Source organism: Telopea speciosissima, chromosome 3, assembly GCF_018873765.1.
Source record: "Telopea speciosissima isolate NSW1024214 ecotype Mountain lineage chromosome 3, Tspe_v1, whole genome shotgun sequence".
Classification (NCBI taxonomy): Eukaryota; Viridiplantae; Streptophyta; class Magnoliopsida; order Proteales; family Proteaceae; genus Telopea; species Telopea speciosissima.
In genome coordinates this window covers 28,541,627-28,554,987 of record NC_057918.1, presented here as the reverse complement: position 1 = coordinate 28,554,987, position 13,361 = coordinate 28,541,627, and the positions used below count along the sequence as shown (strand labels likewise).

Sequence of the window (13,361 nt, the reverse complement as noted above, 5' to 3'; positions counted from 1 at the left end):
GAGATGGAGAGGGTAGTATTGTAAATTTTATTCTAATGTTTTAGTACAAGGGTAAAATAGTCAGTTCACATCAATAACTAACAGCAGACTAACACCATTGTAGAAGGGCTGATTTGAGTTTTTTAAAAAACAGGGGGTGATCCGAGTTTCGATTGAAAATCAAGGAATGATCTATAATTTACCCTTTTTTTTTTTTTTTAACTTTTGTGTCTCTTGATATTGAATTTTTCATAACCCTAATAAACCCCCATCACTACTAATTTATAGGGAAAACAAAAAGATGCAATTTCCTGAATTATCACCATAATAACCCTAAAAACATACAAGACATCAACCCTTGCCTAAAGGATACAACGATGAAGTGGTAATTCCGATCATAAATCTTTGGTTCAGTCTATTTTAGTCTTGGATTTTTAAAACCTTATTTTACCACTTGATCATCTTTTTTTGGACTGCAATTTGATAAATGAGTGGGAGAATTTGGGATCTCCTTGTCTTAGAAATTTGGGAGCTATTAAAGCTACATCATTGGAAGGATTAGGACTATACAGGAAACCTTAAATCCTAGAAAGCTATAGGTCCAAAAAAAGAACCCACCTCCCTTATGCTCAATAACAAACTAAGATTATTTGCCATAACATTTGTTAATGAAACTTTCTTATTTACACTCCTCAAGGTTTCAAATAATTTATAATTTTTTTTTTTAATATATTTTTTTAGTGTGACAAATAAATTTTCAGACTCAAATTCAACCATATACTCCCTAGTGTATTTGCATCCATCCTCATGTATTTTCATACATGCGTATAGTACTCAACCATTATTGTGCATTTTTTAAATAATCTTGATTTCATAGTTCTATTTTGTCACTCGACAAACTTCACTTAAATGAGAGTGAGACTTGACATGTGAACATGGGCCGTAGGGATCTATTTGTCCACAAAATTGAGCTAATCTCGCACTGCGCCTGTCCTTGTCCTTGTCACATGATAGCTTTTTTGGGCTAACCAGATACAATTTGTCCTATATATCATATCTATATTTTATTTTATTTTTCATACATGAGAGAATAATAATTATGCATCACTTTATTTAGTCTTTAAAATCTTTTGCACTAATAAAAACTAGGGCTGTAAATGGATAGTTGAAAATCCGAATCCGATCCGAGTTCGAATCTGTTTAAGAGGTTCCGAATCCGAAATTTTGGTTTCCGAAAAATATCCGAATCTGTCCGAAAGCTAATCGGATTCGGAGTCGGATAGTTCTATTCAGAGTCGGATAATAATCGGATAATTTGTTATTCGATTGTAAATTATGATTTTTTAATATTTTTTATAAAAATATATTAATATTATTATATTACCCTTATTATTAGTATTTTTATAAGGTTATTTTTGTAATATCACTCTAACTCTTAACCTAATAGGCTAATACTGGGCTCTCTTAACCTAATCGAGAAATCCCTATTCTCTTGAATCTCTTCCTCCCTCTTTCACTCTCGACTCTCAAGTCTCAGGGTTTCAAGCTCTCAACGGCGCCGGTAGTCTGCACACAACCCTCAAGCTTCAAGCCTTCAAGGTCACTCATTCTCGATTCTCGACTCTTAGCGGCAGCGGCAACGGCAACGGCACTCGCACAACCCCCTCGACTCTCGCTCTGGACCAATTAGGTATACGATTCTTCTTCTTCTTCCGTATCTCTCTCTTGGTTCTGTCTCTCGCTCTCTTCTCTTTGCTCTTTTTTCTGTTTTTTTCTTTTCACTGGTCGAACTGTAGAATGGCCGAATGGGTTGATCGAAGTTTCAGAGGGAAAAAAAGGGGTGGTTAGCGTTTTTGCTGGGAATCGACAGCGGGTTTTTTTTAAGTCAAATGGGTGGGGTGATTTGCAGTGAAAATTGAAGAAGTTATCTGGTTTGGGGTCAAGGAATTGGTGGGAATGAGAGTCGAAGGGAGGAGTGTTTTGCTGTGAACGTCGAGTGTTTTTGTTTGTTTGAATTCACTGTTACAGGCTTACAGCAGGGGGTAAATGGGTAATGAAAGGAGAATAGATTACTGTTGGAGTATTGGAGTCGAGAGGGGGGAGGGGTTGGGGAGATGGCTTAGATGGGGCTGCTGTAGATGATTTTTTTTACACATATAGAATGAGTTCAGCTGTTCAAGGGAGTAATACTGTAATAATAATTGCCCCCATCTTACATAAACTAGCATCCTCTGTCTCTTTGCCTTCACCATCGAACCATGTGGGTAGCACCGTAGCAGATATGATTCATCTGAACTCGAGTTTGATTTGCAAAGGCCCACGTGGATTAAGCCTGATTGTCCTTGCAGGTGAGGTGTCTTTTTGGCTGAAAATGATTATGGTTTTTGGGCAATGGAAGCACAGTTTCGGGTTAACCTAATACAGACAGAGAGACAAAACTGGGTGTAGAATGTAAAACAGAGATCTCTTGAACTTTTGAATTAATAGATGGAAACGGATAGATACCCAAATCCATGTTTTTTCTTAGGTAATTTTTTTTTGTGGCTTTTAGTAACCAAGTCTTCGGGTTAATGTGATGGTATGTACTTGTTTGATTTCATTACTGAGGACTTTTGGTACTGCAGTTATTTTTCTTCTTGCGATCTATCTTCTATCTTTTGACTTTCAAGTTTTTCTTTCTCTATTGCTATTCTTGCATAATTAAGCTTAGAAAGGAGAACAGAATGGGGAGAAATTTCAGATCTCAAGCTAACAAGTGTACTGTTTATAAGCTGTTCATTTTTACTGCTTCAAATTCAATTAGAATATTTTACTTGCAAGAGGCTGAATATGACAATCACAATGCTGACAATCCTAGAAACTTACAATCTGATCAATATGACAATCACAATGTTTTATATCATTATGCCTTGGCCATGACAGTTACTCTTTCAACTCTGTTTTTAGGAAAATTCAAGAATATTTCAGTGTCTCTTTACAGGATAAAAGGCTGCAAAATTTAAGTGAAGCAATGATGTGGACAATCTGAATGGTTGGATGGATTTTAGGCCTTTTGGACTGAGCATGTCTAACGTGTTGGTTGAACTCAATTCTTACCTTATGTTTGGTTTTTCCCCTTGTCTTCAGCATTTCATAGTTTAATTTTAAACTCTATTCCCCTTGCCATAATAATTTGAGTTAATGAAAAATGATTATTGCATATGCTTCAAACATTTCTGAGTTCTAAATTCTTCTATTTTCCCCCTAGGGGGTGGCTACTAAACACTTTCTTGACATCCTAGGTGTTTGGGGCAAGAATATTGTTAATAGTGTGCCAAATTGGATTTTGGTTGCCCTTCTCTTGCTGTGCATTATTATTTACATTTTCTTTTTCTCCAAGTCTTGGTCAATTGAGTGATAAGTTGATGTTAGTCTCTTTTTAGATGGCTGCCGTTATCCGGAATTATAGTGGTCTCCCTCGAATATCACTCATGTACATTTAATGAGATGATATCTTGCAATTAAGTTGTCCACATTTAGTAATTTATTCAACTTACCTCAAGAAGGCTTTGCTATTTGTTTATGTGCATTTTTTTACTATTCTTGAGCCTTGTGAATTTTTGGAGTAATTGTTAATTGAAGCATAGGTACATGTTTAAATCCATGTGAGAGACATGAATTTCCTCTATAGATCCCAAGTACATACTGGTAAGTGGTAACCTTTGATCTTATTTATAGCAAGTAACTTATTGTGGTGATGGGTTGCTACTAAGAATCAATGGGCTCATTTCTCAAAGTAACTTATAGATATTGCTCTTACCATTTAATAAAAGTTTATTAATAGATTGTGAATCAAGTAGATAAGATCATTTGCTAAGGCTTGTCATATTTGTATTGCAGGCAGTTGGTTTCCAATTTTCATATTGGTTGGAGTTGTTATCAATGGAGCTTCATTGTTTGAAGCACAAACTAATGACAAGCTTGCAGAGTTTTTAAATGTGTAATCCTATTTACAAGGGTACTAGTGTAATCGTTTATTTCCGGTAGTTTAGTTTACAATTGCAAAATACTATGATGCTTGTCTTTGAACAAGGTTTTGCTAGTTTTTTACTTTGAACTCATGCTTAAGGATTTGTTGAACACATGAAGAGCTTCATTTTGGGGTTTGATTTGAAAATCACAGGTTCAATCTACACTATTGTCATTTTGAGCTTTATTACCTACATTTGGTGAAGAGTATTACTATTTACCATGGGTATAGTTTTCAAATGACAATGGTGTAAAAAGCTTCATTTTGAGGTTTGATTTGAAGATAATAGGATCAATCTATCCATTAACCTAATGATAATCTAATTTAAAGAACAAAACAACACCTTTCTAAGAATAGGCAGCATTTTAATAAAACAGGTAATCGGAGTTGAAAATCGATAATCGGAGTCGAAAATCAGTAATCGGAGTCGAAAATTGATAATCGGAGTAGCAAATCCATAAGTGTAATGTTCACGAATCGGATAGTTTATCGGATCGGATAGTATCCGGATATCCGATAAACCCTCGGATTCGGATACTGTAATACCTTTTAAATGTTCATCGGATATCGGATTGAATTCGGATAGTGCATTTGTTAAACGGATTCGGATTCGGATAGTAGTGAATCCGAGCCGAATCCAAGCCGTTTATAGCCCTAACAAAAATCTTAAATCTGATGTTTACACATTTGTATTCAAATGTCCATACCTTTTCCCAATTAGAATATTATGGGTAGTTAGAAGAGACATTTGAGGATCCAATTAAATTTTGCCAGAGAAGGAAATAGCAGTCATTTTAAAATCCAATTTAGCCTTAAGAATCTGGGTTTCAATAAAACCTGGTTGGACCATAGTTAGTAAATTTGCGTTTTATACGTGTATAATATGTGGATCGGAACATTTCAATAAAAACATCTCGTATGTCGTATAAGTCGTCAGATATGGGAAAAAATGCAAATTTTAAGATTTGACGTATTATACACGAATAAAACGAGTATAATATGCGTGTAATACGTTTAATTATATATACAAAAAAAAAAGAGAGAAAATCAATTTTAAACGTTAAACCAGTCTAATACTAACCGTTGGATTCTATCTTAAATGGTACCAAACCAGCAAACCCTCATCTCTTCTCTTCTCCAGTGGAAAACCAAAGACCAAACTCATCGGCTGATTCTCCATCTCCATTCTTCTCTGTCTCTTCTTCCGGCGAGGCGACGACTGTGCTTCTTGCATTCTTCAAGCCGGCGATTGCAATGGCAATTTCCTTAAGGTAATTTCTTGAAACCCTTTCCTCTCCATTCTTCTCCATCTCTTTGCCCTCGGCTTTAGTTTTTAACGGTTTTCCAATTCTAACGATTGGTTGGTGTTTGCATTTTCTTCAACGATTGGACTATCTAATTTATTTCAATCATCCCTTTTGATTGATAATTTTAGGTTCTACAATAAAGATTGTAATGAATCTAGGCTTGTTAATCAATCAAACTATATATATAAACACATCAGTAAATGCTATTATTGTATTTATTAGGTGTATATGTCTGGTGCATAGTAAATATATATTCGTATTTTTATAGAATAATCATTTTATATATATATTAAATATGTCTCATATTATTATCATAGCATTTTATTGCACCGAATTTTTTGAAAACTATCATTGCCGTATAGTTCATTTGACCACCGTACGTATCCGTTTCTAAACTTAGTAACTATGGGTTGGACCTATTTCGGAAACACAGACTGGTTGTACTAAAGAAGGACTGGCAGTAAAATAAATGTACAATAACGACTACTCAATTAATAATTTCAGAATCTAAACAGAGAAAGTCACATTGTTACTGGTTAGGGAAGAAGCATGTGAGTTTGACCTTTGAAGGGTAGCAGGTGATGCGTTTGTTTGAGATCTAAAGAGTGGTAGCTGTGAGAGAGAGAGAGAGAGAGACTATGACTGTTCAGTTCCACAACGGCTTTTATCCAAAAAAAAAAAAAAGTTCCACAACGGCCCTGAATTATTTGACGTTAATCATTTGTTTGATTTGAGTGATGTGGAGACGTATCTGAGCGAGTCTGGCTCCTCACCTCGTGCTCTTTGTCTGCTCTCTCATTCCTTTCAATGTTTTTTTTCTTCGGGTAAAATATACGAATTTGAATCCTCTAGCTAAAAGGTAGGACCGTGCTGCCCTGATAGGAGGTTCCGCACAATATCCTTCTTACCTTTGCTTAAATACATTGTCCGAGTGGGGGTAACATGGTAATTACACATAACCCTGTGTCTGAGCAGCACGGTCTTGTCAGGCAGTTCAGCAGTAGATGATCTGGATCCCACGTACCCCTTGTAATGTACCCAATATTCCTTATACCACCCTAAGCTTCTGATAAGTCTACGTATCACTCTTCAATATTCCACATACCGTTCCTGTTTTATCTTCCTAATGCCAGACAAATCCAAACCGTTAAGTGTTAAAAACTTGACCATTTTATTTTTTCTTTTATTTTTATAAATTTGAAAAAACCTAATTGCACTAATATATTTGTTCATAATATGAAAAGACCTTTTTGCCCTAACCTAATTTAAAAAGACCCATTTACCCCCCACTATTTATTTTAAAGAACCTAACTTAATTACCAAAATGCCCTTGCTAGGGCATAATTACAAAAATACCCTCATCTTCCCCAAAATCTATCTTCCATTTCTAAACTTCTCTCAAAAGTTTATTTTACCCTTTAATTGACCCCAAAACCCTTTTTGTGTCTTCTCTTCTGCTTGCAGGTCATCAATGGCGCCGCGGTAACCAGAGCTTGGTAGCCAAACTCCAATTTTGCCCTCTTCAACCCAAAACCCCTTTTGAGTCTTCTTTCCCCAACACCCAAATCGATAACCTTAGAACCCATTTTGTCTCTCTGCAGATTCAAAAACAAAATCTTTCTCATTTTTTTCTTATATCTTCAATCTTCCCCAAAGGGAAATTCGGTTTTGGACCTCCAAAAATATTCTTTCGAAGCCTTTTATAAGGTTGGATGGGCGAAACCCAACAGATGAACATGAGAAGAGCTGCCATGGTTAATCCCAGAATTTGCAGAAAATGAAAAAACCCCATTTTTTTACCTCTCCCTCTCTGTTTCCTCTCTATGAAAGGGTATTATTTATAGATGGAAAAGGGGGAGTTCAAGCTATGCTCCAGTGGCTGGCAGATTTAAAAAAGAAAAAAAAAAATTTGTGGCAGCCATGGCCGCCATTAATGGCAGCCTTCCATGAATATATAAGAAGGGGTTGATGGTGGCAGCATTAAGTAATAAAAAAAAAGGGGAGGAAAAGAATGGGCAGCCATGGCTGCCATGATTGTTGAAACCAGAGGTCGCAACAGAGGCGGTGCCTGGGTTTCGTTTTTTGGGGTTTTGGAAAGGGAGTAGGTCACGGTGATGATAAATTTGGTTAATGGAAGGAAAAAAGAGATGGGATTTGAAGTTCAGTGGAGAGATGGGTTCGGTTAGGGTGTTTGGAGAAGAAGAAGAAGGCGGGAAGAAGATTGGAGATGGAGATGGGGGCTTGGGTTTCAGTTTCGTATGGAGAAAGAAAAAGAAAAGAAGCAGTGGGGAAGAAGCAGGTTCGTTGGCGGCAGCCATGGAGTTTGGAGGTTTGAGCTGGGTTTTAACATCATAGAACGGAGGAGGACAATCTTGAAAGATTACTGCCGGAGATTTTGCTTCCAAGGTCTGATTACCGTCCGATAGGAGAGTGTTCAAACTTCTTCTTCGTTGGCAGCAACCATGGAGTTTGGCTACCACGCTCTGGTTACCACCGGCGCCATTGATGACCTTCAAGCAGAAGCGAAGAAGATACAAAAAGGGTTTTGGGGTCAATTAAAGGATAACATAAATTTTTGAGAGCAGTTTTAGAAATGGAAGATGGATTTTGGGGAAGATGAGGGCATTTTTGGTAATTAAGGGCATTTTAGTAATTAAATTAGGTTAGGTTCTTAAAAACAAATAGTGGGGGCAAAAGGATCTTTTTAAATTAGGTTAGAACAAAAAGGTCTTTTCATATTATTAACAAATATGTCAGGGCAATTAGGTCTTTTCAAATTTCTAAAAATAAAAGAAAAGGTAAAGTGGTCCACTTAACGGTTTGGATTTGTCTGGCATTAGGGGGTAAAGCAGAGGTGGTACGTGGAATATTGGGGGGTGGTATGTGGACTTATCAGAAGCTTAGGGGGTACGAGGAATATTGGGTGCATTACAGCGGTACGTGGATTTTACCCTCTTTTTTGCCTAATCGTTTCTTGCAAAACAAACATGACCTAAAACTAAACTACCCACCCCACTGTCCACCCCCAACTTGTTTGTTGTCATCACTAACTTGTGATAATCCCGGATGGGGCTCCTCCGCAAAGCGGCAGGGCGTGCAACGCACATTTGACGACTGAGAGCACCTAGCCTGCATGATTGGGTATTTCCAACAGTCGAATGTGCACTACATGCCCTGCAGCGCTTAAGGGTGTAAATGAATAGCCGAAATCCGTTTCCGTATTCGTGTCCGTATCCGTTTAACACTATCCGAATCTGTCCGAAAGCTAAACGGATGCAGATATGGGTATGCTATAGCAATCCGAAAAGCTATATTTACATGTAAACGAATAAAATATATGATCCGTATCTGTGTCTGTATCCGTTTAGCACTATTCGAATCCGTCCAATAGCTAATCGGATGCGAATGCAGATATAGCACTATCCGAGCTGAATCCAATCCGTTTACAGCCCTAGTTGCGCTATAGAGGATCTGGGTCCATGGCAATCCCAAAAGAAGCGTTTTGTTTTTTTTTTTTTTTGGGTGAATCATTATTTAACTTGAACTGTTGAGTCAATACTTAGATTTTCCAAGAATGAGTCAAATACGTACAAGTCTCTCTTATTCCTTGAAAAATTTTGGTAAGAAATGAAAGCTCAATCTATGTTAGAACAATTTGCGTTGATGAAAATTATTCAAAATGACTATCAGCATGACAATCTTCATTCGTCAGACTTAGACTCTACTATGTAAATCGCCTCGATTCTCAACCAACTACTTAGAATGGTCGGCATCCCTTATTGATACAAAATCATTGCTATAAATTAAACAAAAGAATATAAGTACAAAATTTCCATCTCATTTTTTTGGATTATTTCTAAGAAAAAGGTTTTCCGCAACCCAAGGCGAAGGAAACATTCAAATCTATATTTCTTGGACCCCTATTGTATGGAATCAATAATAATCCCCACTATGAATTCCCCAATGGATTTAAATCCTCTCCAATTCCCCAATAAGGTGAGTGCGGTGCAGTTTGGGTTTGAGAGTTCAACACCTAGCAAGCGCAACATCCAACGATCCGAGCTCGATCAACATGGGTTTTTTTTTTTTTCTTTTTGGGTTTGACATCGTTGGATGTTGTGCCTGTCAGGTGTTGAGCTTTCCACCGCACTGCACCATTTTAGGGAATTGGAGAGAATTTTTTTCCTTCCCCAATGCCCTTTCCACACCATCCAAGCTATAAAAAAATAAAAAAAAAAGGGAAAAAAGATTAAAATAAGGAACCGCAATGGACAAAATTACTGTACTATACCAGGTCCATAGGGTACTCTTTGAAAACTACCTTCCACCAATGGAATTGGGGAGTAACATTGGGCAATATCTACAACCACCCAATAGCTTTGGCACGAGTTTCTCAAGGGCACAAGATTAGTATACATCGTATATATGTTTTTTGGGAAAAATTTCTTTGTCCGGGAATGTGGCCTACGCCAGCACTCCCATGAGTTTATCTCTCTCCTCCCCCATGTGAAAAGACACCTCTGGCCCCTTGTTTTAAGGAGGAGAGAGATAGACAATTCCCATGTTTATTTTTTGGAAAAAGAAAAAATACAAAAAAGACTAATCTTTTAAGGTGGACAAGTGATATTCCAAGAACATGCAATGTGACAATTTCTTTAGGGACTCCAGCTAGGGGCCGAAATAATGGTTAATCATGGTTTTGATCTTGAAAGATATGGCTTCCCAAATCCAGGCAATTGTCCTAGATTTGAAAGTCCTCCTTCTAAATCCTATCTTCTATAATACATTATTTAAGGCCGTACACAATACGCTATTGGATAGTCAAATAATCTATTAGGGAAATGTATGTTTACTTCTATCATTTCTAAAATTTCATGTATTTCAAAAATCTCCTCTGTATTTTGAAATATTCTTACAATCGTACCTCTACCGTTAGATTAGAACAATTAAGTGATGATGTCATCGCCCAATTTTAAATTAAATGCCCATAATAGCCTTAATAGCACCTCATTCCATATTTACCCCCATTTGGGATGAAGTGTAAAAATATATTTTTACACCCATTAGGGATGAAGCATCATCTTCTCTAAACTGAAGAAAACGAAAAACAGAGTGAAGAAAAATTTCTTGAAAATCAAGGTAAAGGAGGAGAAAACAGATCTGCGAAGAGGTTTAAAATCCTTCCTTCTTTGCTGAACCAAAGATCTGTGGTGAGTGATCCTCAAACCTAGTAAAATTTCCCTAGTTTTTATGAAAAGCTTTCTAGTGGGACCCATCATATAGATTGAACATGAGACCCATTGATGAAACTTTCCCATGTGGCCTAGTCCTTCTCCCGGCCTTTCTCCACATCTTTCAAAAGTGTCATGAAGACACAAGTATGATTTGTACGATATAGATCGAGTTGATGGGAACGGTTCAAAGCTAGGCTTCTTCAGAGAGGCCATGCCATCTAATTACCTTCTTACACTTTTGTTCTTTTGGTTACCTTACAAATGGAAAGGTTAAAATTGAATGGCTCTTTACTCGTTGAGGCTCTGATTGCAGTAATTAAGAGTAATAATATATAGAGAGAATGGAAGAGTTTAAGCTTTAATTCTGTGGCTACAACTCTCACCCTTAATTTCTTCCCCTTTGAGGAGGAGGAGGAGAAGGTGTTTGATCTCCCTTATTTAAAGCAAAGAAAGTAAAGGATACATAGGAGTAGAGCAGAAAGAGCTAATGGGTAGGAGCCCATGTTGTGCCAAAGTGGGACTCAACAGAGGTCCATGGTCAGTTCATGAGGATCAAATACTTACTAGCTACATTAAAACACATGGGGAAGGGAAATGGAGAAACCTCCCTCAAAAAGCAGGTTTCTTTCTTTATTTTTTCTTTCCACTTCATTAAACTTCATCAACATATATGTACCCAAGTATGAAGCTTGTCATGTTTTTTTTTTTTTCAGGTTTAAGGAGATGTGGGAAGAGTTGCAGATTGAGATGGTTGAACTATCTGAGGCCAGACATCAAGAGAGGCAACATTTCCAAGGAAGAAGAAGAGCTTATTATCAGACTTCATAAGCTGCTTGGTAACAGGTGACTTTAACACTCAATTCCATTCTAGTACCCATATTCATAAATGCTATGCTACCTTTTATGAGGAAAGGAAAAGGGGTGAGGAAAGGAGAAAATGTTTCTCTAGTTGGGTTTGGTATGCATTCTCGGAATAGATTCTAGATCTTGAACGCATTGTAAGGTGAGAAAATAAAGAAGAAGTTAGGTTGGTTTTAGAATGCACTTTAAACCCATAATGAATTCCGAGAATGAATACCTAACACAACCCTAACTGACTCGAAGATGAAAAATGGGTTCCAATTTGCAAACAATTGCACTATGCCATTCTACTTGGTTGTCTTCAAATTTGTTTGCAATCTAGTCTCACAAAAGATTTTCCTTGAAGAGATCGAAGAGAGGGTTTTTCACGTTGCCAGCTTGGGAAGGAATTTGTATCCTAACTGATATCAATCCAAGTGGACTATATATTTTTAAAATAGATAAAAAAAAATAAAAATGTGAGACCCTTACTTTTTGTGAGAGAACATAAGAAAAAATCCGCACAAGGCCAGCGTGTGGATTTTTTGACCTCCCTTAAATTTTGATTTTGCAGATGGTCTCTCATAGCTGGAAGACTACCTGGACGAACAGACAATGAGATCAAGAATTATTGGAATACCAACATGAGCAAGAAATTGCAAGGCAAGAAAGCGCAAAAACAATTTAATACAACTAAAGATAAGAACCCTGAAGAGGTTCCCCAAGAGAAGAAACTAGATAGAACCCACGTTTTTCAAACTAGAGCTGTAAGGTGCACCAAGGTTATTCTTCCATTTCAAGAAGGAAATCAGATGTACACAAATAATCTTGAGCTGGCATTGGATGGGAAGAGATCACCACCATTTTCTCCCCAAAGATTCATGGATGAATCTTCGAATTTTCTCATGGATTTTGAAATTGGTGAGCTTTTCATGTCTGATGTTCTTAATTCAGATGTCTTGCAAGTTCACTGTGATGGGATACAAGCTACTGATAATGAAGGTGAGAATAATTCTTCTGCTTGCTCTGATAATCTATTCTTGGGGAATGAAATGCTTCAAGATTCACCAAATAAAGCATTGTTTGAATCCAATGGAGCATTGGAGCTCCAGAAACTTTGTTCCTTTCTTGATTCTGAAGATGAATGGATTGAAAGTCAATGAAAGATGACAGAGCAGCAGAGATGAACTATATTCCTGTATTCCATGGTTCTTCCTCTTCCAAGTTCATGTGGAGTCCATTTATTGAATAAATTAAACTCTTCTCAGTTCCAAGGGGAGGGAGGCTAATCATGCTTTTAAACTGAGGTGCAGAAGAGATTAAGGAATTGTCAATAGTTCCTCGATCAGTGTAACATTCTAGTAATAAATTAAATATCCTATCAATGTATATTTATGAAGAACTAAGGTGGTGCTTGATGTGTTCATGCAAATTCATTTCTTTACTTCCTCAACCAATTCTAAGGGGACCAAAAAATAAAAAATAAAAAATAAAAAATAAAAAAAATAAAAATTAAAGGATGGTTCATGTTGGGGTATTCGGCTCTCCAACCGTGGCGGGAGCTGGAGAATCCAACCCAGCAAAAACAAGGGTGTTTGGGTCATTTCATAGGCGGGCCCCTCTATGAAATAACCAAAACCCCTCTATTTTTGCTGGGTTGGATCCTCCAGCTCCTGCCACTGCTGGAGGAGAGCCAGGTCCCATGTTGAGATTAGAGTGTATGAGGTGAGATTACCCTTTTTGGTATATAATCTCAAAAGTTATTTACGGTAGAGGCTTAGAGAAGAGTTTTCAAAATATGGAGAAAGCTTTCCTACTCCCACACTCAGGATGTACGAAGTTTTCAAATAATTTGAAAGGAAAAAGCTGGGTATGCTAGCAGTATACCGTAAACTAACACTCTATGTTTCCATTTCTCTTCCTCCCTTTGAGAGGTAAGGGAGTCATTTCAAAGGGGATGAGAGAGATAGAGACATAGGGTGCTAGCTTACG

The 13,361-nt window shown here is 37.1% G+C and overlaps 1 protein-coding gene across 1 annotated transcript; it reads left to right on the top strand.

Annotated features, from left to right (window-relative positions):
- Window positions 1-1,865: 1,865 nt before the first annotated feature.
- Window positions 1,866-12,536, top strand: LOC122653959 (transcription factor MYB1-like). The gene is made up of 5 exons (XM_043847923.1): window positions 1,866-1,877; window positions 6,786-6,791; window positions 10,935-11,149; window positions 11,243-11,372; window positions 11,944-12,536. The coding sequence occupies exons 3-5, from the start codon at window positions 11,017-11,019 to the stop codon at window positions 12,530-12,532; spliced, it is 852 nt and encodes a 283-aa protein (XP_043703858.1). The 5' UTR covers window positions 1,866-1,877; window positions 6,786-6,791; window positions 10,935-11,016; the 3' UTR covers window positions 12,533-12,536.
- The last annotated feature ends 825 nt before the right edge of the window (window positions 12,537-13,361 follow it).

Excerpts from the sequence above, each read along its gene's own strand:
- LOC122653959 (XM_043847923.1), top strand. The coding sequence starts at position 11,017 with ATGGGTAGGAGCCCATGTTGTGCCAAAGTGGGACTCAACAGAGGTCCA. Across the intron at positions 11,150-11,242 it reads AAACCTCCCTCAAAAAGCAG|GTTTAAGGAGATGTGGGAAG; the intron begins GTTTCTTTCTTT and ends TTTTTTTTTCAG. Across the intron at positions 11,373-11,943 it reads CATAAGCTGCTTGGTAACAG|ATGGTCTCTCATAGCTGGAA; the intron begins GTGACTTTAACA and ends TTGATTTTGCAG.